General features: G+C 37.9%; 2 protein-coding genes across 3 annotated transcripts; both read right to left on the bottom strand.

The window, feature by feature from the left end:
• Positions 1 to 509: 509 nt before the first annotated feature.
• LOC110749467 (glutamate receptor 2.2-like) lies at positions 510 to 4,923 on the bottom strand. Its single transcript, XM_021949580.2, has 5 exons — positions 4,638 to 4,923; positions 2,120 to 3,459; positions 1,727 to 2,039; positions 1,203 to 1,609; positions 510 to 1,100 (listed from the first exon to the last, which is right to left on the bottom strand). The coding sequence occupies exons 1-5, from the start codon at positions 4,921 to 4,923 to the stop codon at positions 519 to 521; spliced, it is 2,928 nt and encodes a 975-aa protein (XP_021805272.2). The 3' UTR covers positions 510 to 518.
• A 727-nt stretch (positions 4,924 to 5,650) lies between these two features.
• On the bottom strand, positions 5,651 to 9,958 carry LOC110749454 (glutamate receptor 2.8-like). Of its 2 annotated transcripts, none has more exons than XM_088247699.1 (5): positions 9,471 to 9,958; positions 7,386 to 8,725; positions 6,998 to 7,307; positions 6,485 to 6,891; positions 5,651 to 6,398 (listed from the first exon to the last, which is right to left on the bottom strand). In XM_088247699.1, exons 1-5 carry the CDS (start codon positions 9,769 to 9,771, stop codon positions 5,796 to 5,798), a joined length of 2,961 nt encoding a protein of 986 aa, XP_088103825.1. In that variant the 5' UTR covers positions 9,772 to 9,958; the 3' UTR covers positions 5,651 to 5,795. The 2 variants fall into 2 exon arrangements, with proteins under 2 accessions (XP_088103825.1, XP_021805259.1); XM_021949567.2 differs by having other exon boundaries at positions 5,653 to 6,398; positions 6,998 to 7,310; positions 9,471 to 9,956.
• Between the last annotated feature and the right edge of the window lie 4,803 nt (positions 9,959 to 14,761).

The raw sequence follows: 14,761 nt of genomic DNA, 5'->3' as shown, positions 1-14,761 counted from the left end.
TTAATTTTGACCAAAATTTATTTGATATAAAAATAAAGTGAGACAAGGTGTTCCTTGTCTTTTGGGTTGTGTTGAAAAACGCCACTCCTTAAGTCTTTGCATTAATGTTTGACCCAGGAAAGTCTTATATTAATAATTCTGCTGAGAACTGACCAACAAGTTTTTAAGAAGAAATGCAGAGACAGCCATGGCCCCATCAATGAAAGCAAATAAACTCACGATGCTGAATTTACACAAGAATGACTGGCTAGCTCTTGGTTTTCTTTGAAAACTTTTGATTCGTTTTTAACTCTCAGTAAATCCAGGGAACAAGGGTAAAGTTGGCATTTATGGAATTCTTTGTGAGTGCTGGGTCAATTATGGATATACAGATTCAAGTTGCTCTGTTTCTGTGCTCTGTTTTTTATGCTCTGTTTCTGGTCCTCTGTTTCTGATTTTCATAATAACATTACAGACTAAAAATGTTAAACCTTATATACAAGATTATTTCTAGGCCCTTTTCTCTTTTTCCGATCATCTTAATTGTTTTCTTGAGATATTACAGTACTTCTATGCATTTCTTGGATAGCGACGGGACGGGCAAGCTCAGTTGTTGGAACTATATCCGGAGACGCATGGCTAGTAGTAGATGGTGTTTCTTGCCCATCAAGGAACGCAAAGTCCTTATCTGCGTGGTTCGAATAGCTGAATGGACTTTCAGGCCAATTACTATTAGGTGTGGCTTTCACTTCAACTTGATCACCAGCACTGCCATTTCGTTGTGGACTGCTTTTGAATGCATGGGAGTTGAGGTCTTTTTCGTTGAAAATTTCGAACATGGCTCGAACCCCAGCATGCTTCAAGATATGCCTCTGCTTGTAAAGGAAGGAAGCTACAAAGATAATGAGAGCTAGAATTGAAGCCACCCCAGCAATGAGGAATAGGCCCCAAAAGCTTTCGAGCCCAAGAATGTTGCTTGAAACCCTTGGACCAGAGTCATCTTGACAATTGCCTTCTCGACTGAACCACTTGTTTTCGATGTTCATTGTCTTCTCTCTTTCGGTCACATTCAGGATTGCCTGTGAAATGTCTGGTACAAGAGGGGAGCGTTTTGGAAACACCTGCAAAGTCGTCCCAAAGAAGTCATATGTGAAAAAATGAACCCACTTTTGCTTGCATGTGTTATCTGTCTGTAAGTGTATAAAAGGAGAGAAATATCTTACAAAGGCAAAGCCATCAGTTTTGAAGATTGGACCAATCATGGTATATTTGGAACAATATTTTGCAAGAAAAAGCTTTATGTTGGGGGTTTCATTAACAAAAGCAGTAATACCACCCTTTTCACTCCCTTTGGAAAGAGCTTGGTCACAGTCTTCCATGGAAGTCATAGCCTTAAGCTTGGACTCATGAAAACCAATTTCTTTCAAGAGTTCATGAACAAAAGAATTCTTCATGTAGCCGACACTATCCCCACTCCTTATAAGATCCTTTATATCGGTGACAGTTGGCCGGAGTTGTTCAGCTGTTAATAGTGATGCTAGATTAGCTGTGTAACTTTGTGACAGTACTAGCACAACAAATACCCATATTATCATCAAGAATCTGCCCAAGTTGCTAACCACTCTCTCCTCTGTAAAATTGAATTAAAAAAGTGTGCAAAAACAAAGTGTCAATAGGCGCATAGGCTGAGGGAAGGAAAACGAAGCTGTTAAGAACTTAATTTGATAGAGATGATGCATATACTTACCATTTGAAAACACCATGGTTGAGAAAGAGAACCAGAAACTTGTGCCAACTTGATGTGAGGGAGGGCCACGGAAATCTTCATTAATTTGATGTTCAAGCACCCAAATGACGAAACCAATGTAGACGAAGAAACAAAAAGTTGTAAGCCATAAGTCCCAAGTCAAAGGTTTCAAGAAAACCCATGCATTTTTGCTCCCGGTGTCTATGATTGGCACAACCATTACCACACCAGATTCTGTGTATGGCATTGTGAAGTCTACATACAAGGATCTATTTGCTGTAATTGTTATATCTCCCACCACAGCATCAAATTTCTGTCAAGCAAGCATGTTGAATCAGAGGAAGGTACATGATGCAAGTCATTGGCATTTATATTAGAGACAATGAATTTTACCTCAAGATATACTTGATAGACCAAATCATTGTAAGTTCCAGCGCTGGTTCCATCAGGCTTTGCAAAGGGAATGAAGTCAAAAGGAAGATCGTATGGTAATACTTCCAGTGCAGCCTTAAAGACATCGATACTAAACCCCGTGACGTCGGTTGTGTTAGTGCTAAGATTCTTGGCTACCTTGACAAACTCAGTAAAAGCAACCTTCACAGGAACACCAATTTTCAACCTCTTGCCATTTGTTGGGATCTCCCATCCCTTAGGAACAGATAGCAAACCTCCAGGCCATATAATAGGTATAAGATCAAACTTCTCAGAAGTTGAAAGTATACTAATGTTTGTTGAATTCAATGTTTTCACCATGCCATTTTCCGGTGTCCAAAATGCAACTGAACTCACTCCATTCCCATTTACATTAACTATCTTAAATGTTGATGGTTGAAGTTGCCCATCCTTAAGACTGAACTCTCCAGCTAGGCCTTTGAATGTAGTATTAGATAAGGCCTGGACAAGCTTTGGACCATATTGAGAGGCCTTGAAAGTATCAAGATCTGTTGAGTTGAAGGAAGGATTCCTCTTTTGGAAATCAAAGCTTGCATTCCCAACTTGTTCAACTGCCAACGCTAGTGCGAAAGCTGCATCATAAGCTCGAAGTCCAAACACATCACAATCAAAATCAATGATGGCTGGATTGTCTTGTTGGAATTGCCTCTTCCACTTCATTCTGAAGTTTGTAAGCTCCATTGTTATTGGAACCTCTGTTTCCACACCCAATACTCCTTGCATTGAATTTAGGACAACCGAACGCATTGACCATAAGCGATTTCCTACCCCGTTAGTCAAGATCCAAACATAGCCTTGGCTCATCATTCCAATCTCTTTTGCCTTGGCAAATAGACTGGAGGAGAGCTCGGGCGTCATGTGCACAATGAACACTCTTGTTGGCATAGCCATTAACTTGGAAAGCTCTTCACCAACTTGATCATCAGTGGCAGATGGAGGGATGACACTCCGATAGGGGACATGAGCATCAACGTCTTGCAAGGCATTAATTAAAAAGGGTATGACTCCCTCTCCATACGTATTGTCGACGTATATCGGCACTACTTGTCTCCATCCAAAATGTTTAACAATGGCACTTATGGCTTTCACTTGGTATGAGTCAGTTTGTGTAAGTCGAAAAAAGTAGGAGCTTCGGAGAGACGTAAGAGAGGGGCTTGTTGCAGAAAATGATAAAATGGGGACATGAGCTTGGTCTCCAAGGTTAATAACGAAGCATGCCTGCATTGATGTCACTGGCCCTAGGATTGCTTGCACTTGTACATTCTTTATCAGATCCAGAGCTGTGTCCCATTGACAAAACAGTGACAATTGTGATGGATTAATTTGATAATATTAGGAAATATTATGCTTATTATAACGGTTAAATCGTTATCAATGATAGTTAATTATCAACAGATAACATAGCAAACGATTATTGGTATGCGCTACAATACTAGGGTTGACCATTGAAGAATTTTCAAAGTTCGACGGGGCCTCACACGGTTTGAAGGCGACCTTCTGACGAGTCTTACCTTTAGCTTGGCAAGCGACAAAACTAAAAGAATTACTGTGTTTTTTCACTTCTCAAAGCCCAACTACATTCTGACCCAAAAAAAAAAAGCCCAACTACACTTGCATATAGGGTTGGACATGGATTGAGTGGGGTCAATTTTGATCTTAATTTATAATCCAACTCGATATATAGCGGTTTATAATGTTTTGGACTTAAGACTCTCTCATTATTAGGTCAACCCAACTCTTTTGTGATCGGATTGGGTGGTTTGGTCGAATTAACTCAAAATAAAGTCCACTTTTAAGTTTTGGTTCCAACCCATACATTGAGATTTATGATTTATTGAACCCAAAACCCTCTAATTATCAAGTTGGGTAGTTTGGTCGAGTTGACCTGAAATTGTGTCCACCCCTCCTTACATATAGAGTTGGACATCAATCCGGCTGAACCAACTACATCAACTAATTTGAACCGTAGTGATTAGTTTAGTTCAATTTTGACTTAAAAAATCAAATAATTCAAAATCAAAATGGACCATAATTGTTCGATTCAATTATGGTTTTGAGTTTTTGTAAATCGATCTAATCCAATTGGACTAACAAAGTTGAAAATTTGGAAAAGAAAAAAGAATTAGACTTATGTGCAACCCTCCCAAAGCAAGCCAACCCAAACCGTCCAACATTGGTTCAGTTAGGTTCTGTTTCCTTAGTGATTTTTGTTAATGGGGGACAAAAACATGGTACACCCTCCTTTTTGAACTTCCAAACAAATTCATACCACACTCGTATGTAATATAATTCTCTTCCTGATTTTGGCATTAATTGGTTTTTATACTGGAAAGAAATGATGGAGATGCATAAAACGTATATGATTCATTATTAGAATAGGAGATAAGGTTACAAAAATCTCAATTAGAACATATAAATGCATGGTTTAGAGAGAGAGAGAGAGAGAGAGAGAGAGAACCTGCAGAAGCTGCACCAACAACAGTGTGTTTGGAGTTCCTGGTGTGCAAAACCAGCCTGGTCTTGAAGTGAGCATGAGATGCATAAAAGTCCTCGAGAGCCATTTTGATGCAACTCAAAAAAATCTTCCCACCCAGAATCTGTGCATCAAGATCAACAACAACGCCCACATTCACCTGGATTGTTGTGTTTTCCGCAGCCGCAGCCGCAGCCACAGCCACAGCCATACTGAAACTCCATGAGAAGAAGAGAGAGCACAAAAAGATTGGGTTCTTTTTTATGGTCATCATATTATAATGTGAATATTTGATCACAAGGTCACTCGTATATATTCTGAAGCAAATGCAGGGTGACTGGTACTTAAATAGTTTAATGCAGTAGGTGGATATGAAAAGTCCATTGAAAATAATCGGTCGGTCAGCGCTAGGACCCCAATCCATACGGACAAGACAAAATTAATCAAGCCTTTCCTTGCTTAATGTAAAAGTTAGAATGAATTAACAAAACATCTATAAGACTATAATTATATATAGATATGGGAAACTAATATTTATTGACTGCTGACACTCACTCTGTGGACAAGGATAACAGAGTCTGAGTCTGGGGTCTTTCTACGATTTTATTAATTGACCTACATATATAATATATATATATATATATATAGTCTCTCCTAGTCATTCATGTTGTCTTTTTGTAGTAATTAATTAATGCATAAATAAATGATAATTATGTATAATGGAATTTGACAGATGGAACAACTCTCCCATTTCATCTCTGTGTAGCTTGTGCCGCAATTGACCCATTAAACAACTAATTAGGTTTATATAACTAGAAAAGACCTACCAATTACCTTGTACCAATCGAAGACGCGTCGCAAATGATGCCAAAACTAAGTCGTCTAGACTTTAGATCCCACCACTTGATTCAAAGTTGTCTTGAGTTGAAGCATTTAAATACATGTCAATTTAACTATATTGTTTTCTAGAGATTCTTGACAAACAGCAACAGGTGAGTGTGGAGCTGATCTATATGTGGTTTGAATGTTCTGCTTGGTGGGCAGGTGAAATAAACTCACAATGCTGAATTCATACTGGAATGAATTAATTGATTTCTGTTTATATTAGTACAATTTGATTTTTTTTTTAATGCAAGATTACTTCTAAGCCAAACGATCTGTTACAGGATTTGTATGCATTTCTTGAACAGTGATAATATCAAGCTCACTTTTTGGAACTATCTCCGGAGACGCATGACTAGTAGTAGATGGCGTTTGTTGCCCTTCAGACAATACAAAATCCTTGTCTGTGTGGTCCAAATAGCTGAATGGACTTTCAGGCCAGTTGCTATTTGGTGAGGCTTTCACTTCATCTCCAACACCACCAATTCCATCTCTTTGTTGGCTGCTTTTGAAAGTATGGGAGCTGATGTCTTTGTCATTGAAAATTTCAAACATGGCTCGAACCCGTCTCCATTTAGAAGCTCTTGAATCAGATTGCTTCAAGACATGCCTATGCTTGTACAGGAAGGAAGCTAAAAAGATAATGAGAGCTAGAATTGAAGCCATCCCAGCAATGAGGAAGAGGCCCCAAAAGCTTTCAAGTCCAAGACTATTGCTTGAGACCCTTGGAGTAGTGGATTTATCTTCACACTTGCTTTCTTGACTGAACCATTTGTTCTCAATGTTCATGATTTTCTCTCCTTCAGTCACATTTAGGACCGCCCGTGAAAGATCAGGTACGAGAGGGGAATGTTTCGGAAAAACCTGCAAATTAAGTCAAATCATCTTTTTTGGTTCCATGTGTTGTACAGGTAACATTTATGTATAGCAGGGAAAAAAAAAGATCTTACAAAGGCAAAGCCATCAGTTTTGAATATTGGACCAATCATGGTATACTTGGAACAATATTTTGCAACAAAAAGCTTCATGTTTGGAATTTCATCAACAACAGCAGCAATACCACCCTTTGCACTTCCTTTCGAAAGAGCTTCATCGCATTCTTCCATGGTTTTGATGGGCTTAAGCTTGGAATTGTCAAAACCGAGTTGTTTCAAGATTTCGCAAACATAAGTGTTCTCTATGTAGCCGACATTATCCCCATTCCTTAGAAGATCCTTTATATCAGTGACAGTTGGTTGGAGCTGTTCCACTGTTAATAGTGATGCTAGATTAGCTGTGTAACTTTGTGTCAATACTAGCACAACAAACACCCATATAATCATCAAAAATCTAGCCAAATTGCTAACCACTCTCTCCCCTGTAAAATTTTATTCAAAAAGTGTCAGTATAGGCATAAGTGGAGAGAAGAAAATATTAAGAATTCTTAACTTGAACTTAGGGAGACGTGATATGGATGTACTTACTATGTGAAAAGACCATGGTTGAGAAAGAGAACCAGAAACTTGTGCCAACTTGATGTGAGGGAGGGCCACGAAAATCTTCGTTAATTCGATGTTCCAGCACCCAAACAACAAAACCAATGAAGATGAAGAAACAAAAAGTTGTAAGCCAGAGGTCCCAAGTCAAAGGTTTCAAGAAAACCCATGCACATTTTCTTCTGTTGTCTCTAATTGGCACAACCATTACCACACCAGATTCTGTGTATGGCATTGTGAAGTCTACATACAATGATCTATTTGCTCTTATTGTTGTGTCTCCCACCACAGCATCATACTTCTGTCAAGTAAACATGTTAAATCAGAGCACAATTCCAATCCGTTATCTGTATGTATAATAGACAAAGAATTTTACCTCAAGATAGACTTGATAGACCAAATCATTGTAAGTGCCAGCGCTAGTGCCGTCAGGATTTTCAAAGGGAATGAACTCAAAAGGAAGAGCGTATGGTAATACATCCACTGCAGCATTAAAGACATCAATACTGAACCCCGTAACATCTGTTCTGTTTGTGCTAGGAATCTTGGTTACCTTAACAAACTCAGTAAAACCAACCTTCACAGGAACTCCTATTTTCAACTTCTTGCCACTTGTTGGGATCTCCCATCCTTTAGGAACAGACAGAGAATCTCCAGGCCATATGATGGGTCCAAAATCGCACTTCTCGGAAGTTGAAAGTATACTGGTGTTTGTTGAACTCAATGTTTTCACCATACCATTTTCCGGTGTCCAGAATGCAATTGTTCTTACTCCATCACCATTTACATTGAGTATCTGAAATCTTGATGATTGAAGTTGCCCACAGTCAAGACTAAAGTCTCCAGCTATGCCTTTGAATCTAGTATTTGATAAGGCCTGGGCAAGCTTTGGACCATATTGAGAGACCTTAAAAGTATCAAGATCTGTTGAGCTGAAGGAACCATTCCTCTCCTGGAAACCAAAGCTTGTATCCCCAACTTGTTCAGCTGCCAAGGCTAGTGCAAAAGCAGCATCATAAGCCCGAAGGCCAATCACGTCCATGTAGACATCAATGATGGCCGGATTGTCTTGTTGGAATTGCCTTTTCCACCGCACTTTGAATTCTGTAAGCTCCATTGTTGTTGGAACCTCTGTTTCCACACCTAGAACCCCTTGCATGGAACTCAAGACGACCGGTCCCAATGACCTCAAACGATTACCAGCCCCATTCGTCGTGATCCAAACATAGCCTTCACTCATCATTCCAATCTTATTTGCCATGGCAAATAGCTTAGAACAAAGATGGGGCATCATATGCACAATGAAGACTCTAGTTTGCATGGTCATCAACTTGTAAAGCTCTTTCTCGATTTGTTCATCAGTGGCTGATGGGGGGATGACACTCCGATAGGGGGCATGAGCATCAACTTCTTGCAATGCATCAACTAAAAAGGGAATGACTCCCTCCCCAAACGTATTGTCCACGTAAATCGGCACAACTTGTCTCCATCCAAAATTTTTAACAATGGAACTTATGGCCTTCACTTGGTATGAGTCAGTCTGTGTAACTCGGAAGAAGTAGGGGCTCCGAAGCGAAGCAAGAGAGGGACTCGATGCAGAAAATGATACAATGGGCACATGAGCTTCGTCTCCAAGATTGACAACGAAGCTGGCCTGCATTGATGTCACTGGTCCTAGGATTGCTTGCACTTGTACATTCTTTATCAGATCCAGAGCTGTGTTACATTGAAAAAAAATAATAGTAAAAATTGTGATTGCTTAATTTGATCAGATTAAAAATCATTGTGCTTATTAAAATGGTCATGGCCATGATATAGGAAACGATATTGATCTTCACAGAATCCACCATATAGAGACAACAAATCCACCATATAGAGACAACATTAATAGGTAGGCCATGAAGAATTTACAAAGCTTGAAAGAGGCTCACACGGTTTGGAGGCTACCTTATTTGACTTGTTTTCTTTCTCATGAGACGTGTAAATTAATGAGATGAAATTATCGATCCTTAACTTATAGCTTACCAAAAGACAAAACATAAAAAACATACCCTTCTTGACTTTTTTGTTTTGGCACAAGCCCCTGTCTTACAAGCGTGAGAGATATTTTAGTAGTTTGAAGTTTGCAAAAACCCCAAGTACAGTTGCAGACACACCCTTACATTTTGTTCAAATTTACAAGGAAGGAAACATGATGAATGTATATAAAAAAAATATGACATATTACTTGATATATTATATGATTAATGAATCCATAAATAAAAAGCATAAAAGCACAGGTAGTAATTATATACATCTTCCAGAATTTGACATTAAATTATGATTCATTAATAGAACAGGAGATACAAAATGATGATCAATTAGAATACATGCATGGTACAGAGAGAGAGAGAGAGAGAGAGAGAGAGAGAGAGAGAGAGAGAGAGAGAGAGAGAGAGAGAGAGAGAGAGAGAGAGAGAACCTGCAGCAGCTGCACCAACAACAGTTTGGTTGGAGTTCCTGGTGTGCAAAACCAGCCTGGTGTTGAAGTGAGCATGAGATGCATAAAAGTCCTGGAGGGCCATTTTGATGCAACTCAGATAAGTCTTCCCACTGGGAGCATCAAGGTCAACAACAACACCCACATGCACTGGAATCTTTGTGTTTTCCACAGCCGCCGCAGCCGCTGCCATACTGAAAATCCATGAGAAGAAGAAGAGAAAGCGCAAAAGGATAAAAGGAGCAAGAATAATGGTTGGGTTCTTTTTTATGTTCATATTCATGTGAATTCTTGAAAATTCTCTCTCTCTCTCTCTCTCTCTCTCTCTCTCTCTCTCTCTCTCTCTCTCTCTCGTAACCAGCAAATGAAGGAAGGTTGGTACTTATAAGCAGACTGCAGTAGGTAGATATGAAAAGTCCCAGGAAAAAAAGATGCAAAAGAATCAGTCAGTCACCGCTAGGATTCAACCTATACGGACAGAACCAAATTAATTAAGCACATCTGTGGACAATCCGTGTAACAGGACTCTGTGAGTCTCGGGTCTTTCTACGATTTTAATTGACGTGTATATTTTTCTAAATATATGATTGAAAAACAATATGTTGCCCCTCTCCAACTCATTCATATTGTCCTTTTGTGGTAATGAATTAATGTTTTAAATGAATATTTTGGACTGAAAATAGACTAATCAAACTCTGGGCCAAATACGCTAATCAAGTCGAAGGCACCCGATTAGATGCCGATTTAATTAACAATGTACATGCTTAGTTTTTGTGATCATTAAAAATAAATTAAGTTAATGTCACGAATAACATCATCAAACTCAGGTCTACCAATTTGATTATACAATAATGCAAAACTTTAATTGAATTCTTTTTTAATGTTTCGGTAACAGAGATATATACAATACAATGCCTAGCTATTCTTCATCAACTAAAGGCTTAAACATGACAACCAAGGAAAATTCAATGCTTAAACAGACAAGGAAGAAGAAATTCTTCCCCAACTAATTAGGAAAGTGGGTTCAAAATCTGGTCAAATAAATAGCAGCAAGAGAACTTTCCATAAGACAATTACTAAACTAATTACCAAGTAGCCATTCATTTTCTCCAAGCAGCACATGTGGCAATCAAATAATCAGATGCGCAGTCTTTTTACTGTATAATTCCATCCATGTATAAATACAAGCAAGAATTTGCATTGAAGAAGAAAATGATATATTACAAGTAAAAAGGGATTAATGAATGAATGGCCTTAGCTCTCCTTCGGGCTTGAGAAATGCAAATTCAAATTCATTGCCTTCAATGCAATGCAAATTCATTGCCTCTTTTTTTTAAGGTAGAAATTGGTACATTGAAATCTTTGTTCAACTGGTTAGCATGCGATTTGTGCATATATATATATAGAACAAATGTAAATTTGAAATTGATGAATATATAACAAAATATAAGAATTCCTTTTGCCCACATCCTTTTTTTTGTTGTCTCAATTGCTCACATCCTTGGTTTACATCCGATGGCCGCTTTGTTGTCTAACTGCTATAATCTTATGCAATAAGTTGGTAATTGTGTGATTTGTTTGGTTCATTTTTACACATGATTTATCATGTTATTGACCCATTATTTTGAGTTAGTTCTTGACATTTTATAGCATTTTACTTCCTTTTTGTGTTTTCATAGGTTTTACCTTGGTTAGAATGAAAATGAGCTAAAAGTGCATTATTGGTTATAAATTCTGATTTTGTTCATTTTCGTAGGTCAACTTCTTGGCCTTGGATCAGCATGCTCCAGTGCTCGGATGAGGTGAAGATCTTCATGAAACTTGTTCCAATGGATGTTAACTACAACATATCCGAATTTGAGCTCAATTGGACAAGTATAGCCCATCCAACCGATCCTACATATTACAACAGCTCTGGAAATTTATCTTGGGCCAGTTTTACCTCCATAATATTATGTTGATTCTTCTTGTTACCATACCATTTGGTAACAAGAAATTACTTTGATTGAGTGTAATTTCAGAGACAAAGAGAATATTTGTGAAGACAAAAACTCATCATGGCAAGGAGACAAGGAGGAAACAAAGTTAAAAGTACCATGATGAAAGGAAGAGGGAGACGAGAGCATAGAGAAGGCATCTTCCTTTAGGCAATTGACTTGGGCAGATTGTAAGAAGGAGAAACGTATCATTCATTTAGAATTTGGCAGAGATTTTGAGAGCTAGAGAGAGCTAGAAGGAGGAGAGCAAGGAGCAACCAAGGAGGGGGGAGAATGGCATAACAATTGGAGAGAACCTTGGGGAGGCTTGAGGCAAGGATCCAAGGGGTTGAAGATGCAATTCTCTTTCCCCTCTTTGTTCTTAGTTTCTTTCATTTTATTTGTTTCTTGTAATTTCTTAGTTTCAATGTAACTTCTTATTTTTCTAGGGCTTTGGTTGAAGCCCTAAACATGAATACTCCATTGTTTTGATGCTTTGAGTTTATGAAAGTTTAGATGTTGTTGATGGATCCCTTTCACTAATTGAATCCTATGATATGTGTTGCTTCCTTTGATTGATCACCTTAGGTTGTATGCATGTAGCTAAAGTTGAGAAGTTGTGTAAGATACCCAAGAACATAATTTCTAATTAGCAATAAATGATAGAACTTGTAGGAAAAGTGAACATCATGTGAATTCGTTTCTTGACAACAATTGATGAATTCCTCTTCACTAAAATAATCTATCCTTGATGTGTGTTTTTCCTTGGTTGGCCATCTTTGAAAGCATGCTTCTTGAGATTGTTGGGATTATGTGTATCTTCATATTGTCCTAAGCAATAAATGGATGAAGTAAAAATCATCAATGTGAATTGGTTTCTTGAATACCTAATGTAAACATAATGCTTTAGGGTTTTTGTGATGTTCATATTCTTTTTGAACTTAATGGGTTTTTCTTGTAATTGAATTGAAGTACGAACCATACCTAGATTTGGTTATAGGGAAGGCACAAGTATTGTAGCATGAACCCTGCACTCTACGTATATTAGAGAGAATCAATGCGTCTTGAGCCACTAATCCTGGTCTTGATTGCGAACATCTTCATCAATATGTTTAGAGTTCATTACTTGAGTATCCATGAACATTGGTAGAATTGTTTAGGGTGGATTCCGAAACCCTAGTGTTTGTTACATTTTACTTTCACATTTTGATTTTCATTCTTGTCATTCTTGTTAAATTTAAAGTACATTTACTTTCATGCATTAGAATTAGATCACTTGAATCAACTCAAACCACCCCCCCCCCCAATTTGTGTGTGTTTGTGTTGTTGGAAACGTTGTGTGTTTTCTTCTTTGAATTCTATTTATTTTCGTAACTGTTTTTGACTTTTGGTTTGCGCTGTGTTCTTTATTTTTCTGTGCTGAATTCAACCGTATAAAGAACTTGAAATTTGGACAAACGGTTGGAAAGTTATAGGTCAAAAACTGGACATAGGTCGAAATTTTTATAAAACTAAAGAAATTGTAGAGAGAAATTAGAGAAATTGAGCCGTAATAGAAATGCTCTGATCTTTTCATTGATTCTTTTTCTCTATCTATACAAATGAGAATGAAGCCATAATTTTATAGGTAAACACTTGGCTTAATAGTTCGATAAATAGAAGACTCTAGGAAGGTAAATGGAGATTCCCTTCCAACATGTGGGCTCCACCTTATCATTTTACAACACTCCCCCTTGGAGACCACAATGTATGGAATATGCCTCGTTAAAAACCTTGCCAGTAAAACCCAGTGGGACAAAAACTGGTCGAAGGGAAAAAGAGTACATAACCATGTGTAACATAAAATTCTGTGTATATTGACGCGCGTGCGACACTGCCTCGTTAAAACCTTGCCAGGAAAAACCCAGTGGGATAAAAACCTGGACGAAGGAAAAAGAGTACAGTGTGTGAAGGTCTTTATTGATAGCACGCTCCCCCTGATGCTTGGAAAAACTATCTTCAAGCCATACTGTTGATCATACTTTGAATATCATAGTTGACGCTACTTTTGTGAGTCAGTCTTGTTATATTGTTGGATGCTTCCCCTGAAGAATATCTCCCCCTGATATCTTCATGACTATCTTTCTAGAGAAAAGATCTTTCGGATTGAGTGAATGATGTAGCCACCAACAATTCATGTAGTTGAGGAAGTATTTCCAGTGAGCTATCTCTATGTAAATCATAGAAATTTCCAAAGTCCGCGTATCTAACAAAAACTGGGCAATTTGTAAGTTCACTTAAAAGAATATGCCTGTATATGATGTTATGCGGAGATAGTATCACATATGGCTCACATCATCCCAAAGTGATGATGGAGCTGAGCTCTATCTGGCAAATACAATGTCCGGTCCAGTATATTTCCGGAAAATCATTTAAGTGCCCAACAGATAATCCACATAAAATGCTTCAATACTTTCTTAGTATAAGCAAGAATCTCATTGGCGTAATGCTCGATCTTCAGGCCGAGACAAATGTTTCTTGAACTTTTTAAGAGTTTCAACCAAGTATTAACTCTTCAAGAGTTTTGATTAATTATCAACTCTTCCAGAGCTGTAATGTGTTGCAACCATATCGTAATTGGTGTACTCACTGAGGCAATTTATACATATTAGTATTGAGTACAAAATTTATGTTTCAAGCACACGTCCTTCAGGGACTTGCTTTATGCAATTTCAATCTTTCATGGATTTAAGGGATTATATTTCATGACACATTATATAGCTTTATATCCAGCTATTTTGTTTTGTTTATACATCTTTAGAGAATCGCTTCTGGCGATATGCTCCATTCATTTAATAACCCTTAAAGATAATATGTTGGTCTCAGTAAATGTGGAATAGGAAGGCACAATTGCCTCTGTAAATATGGAGAAACCCAACATTTCTTGTTTCTGCCAGAAACATTGTGTCATACAAAGTGGGTATATTCCTTTTTATTCCGAACACCCAAGTATAACTTTCAGTAATAACATCTTTAGATGTTCGTACTATGAGTTTGTTCTTTCACGTTCATTCTCATCTGTAATGGAATTGCCTCTTTCCATTTTGGCCAATGATATTGTCGACATTTAATAATAGAACGTGGTTCCAATCAACACAGCCCATTGATGATTTGAGTAGCTACTCCAAAACCAAAATTTTCATTCATCAATTCATGATCCCACCATTCTCATGTGCATGCACATGCATCAATTATAAGAATTTCTTTGCTTTTGGGTACCCAAGCCACTTCAGGGGGCTTTTATTGTCTCTTTTCAGA

Source organism: Prunus avium, chromosome 1 (genome assembly GCF_965620075.1).
Source record: "Prunus avium chromosome 1, drPruAviu1.hap1.1, whole genome shotgun sequence".
In the NCBI taxonomy this organism is placed as follows: Eukaryota; Viridiplantae; Streptophyta; class Magnoliopsida; order Rosales; family Rosaceae; genus Prunus; species Prunus avium.
Note: the sequence above shows the minus strand (reverse complement) of the source record. Positions and strands in the feature narration are given on the sequence as shown.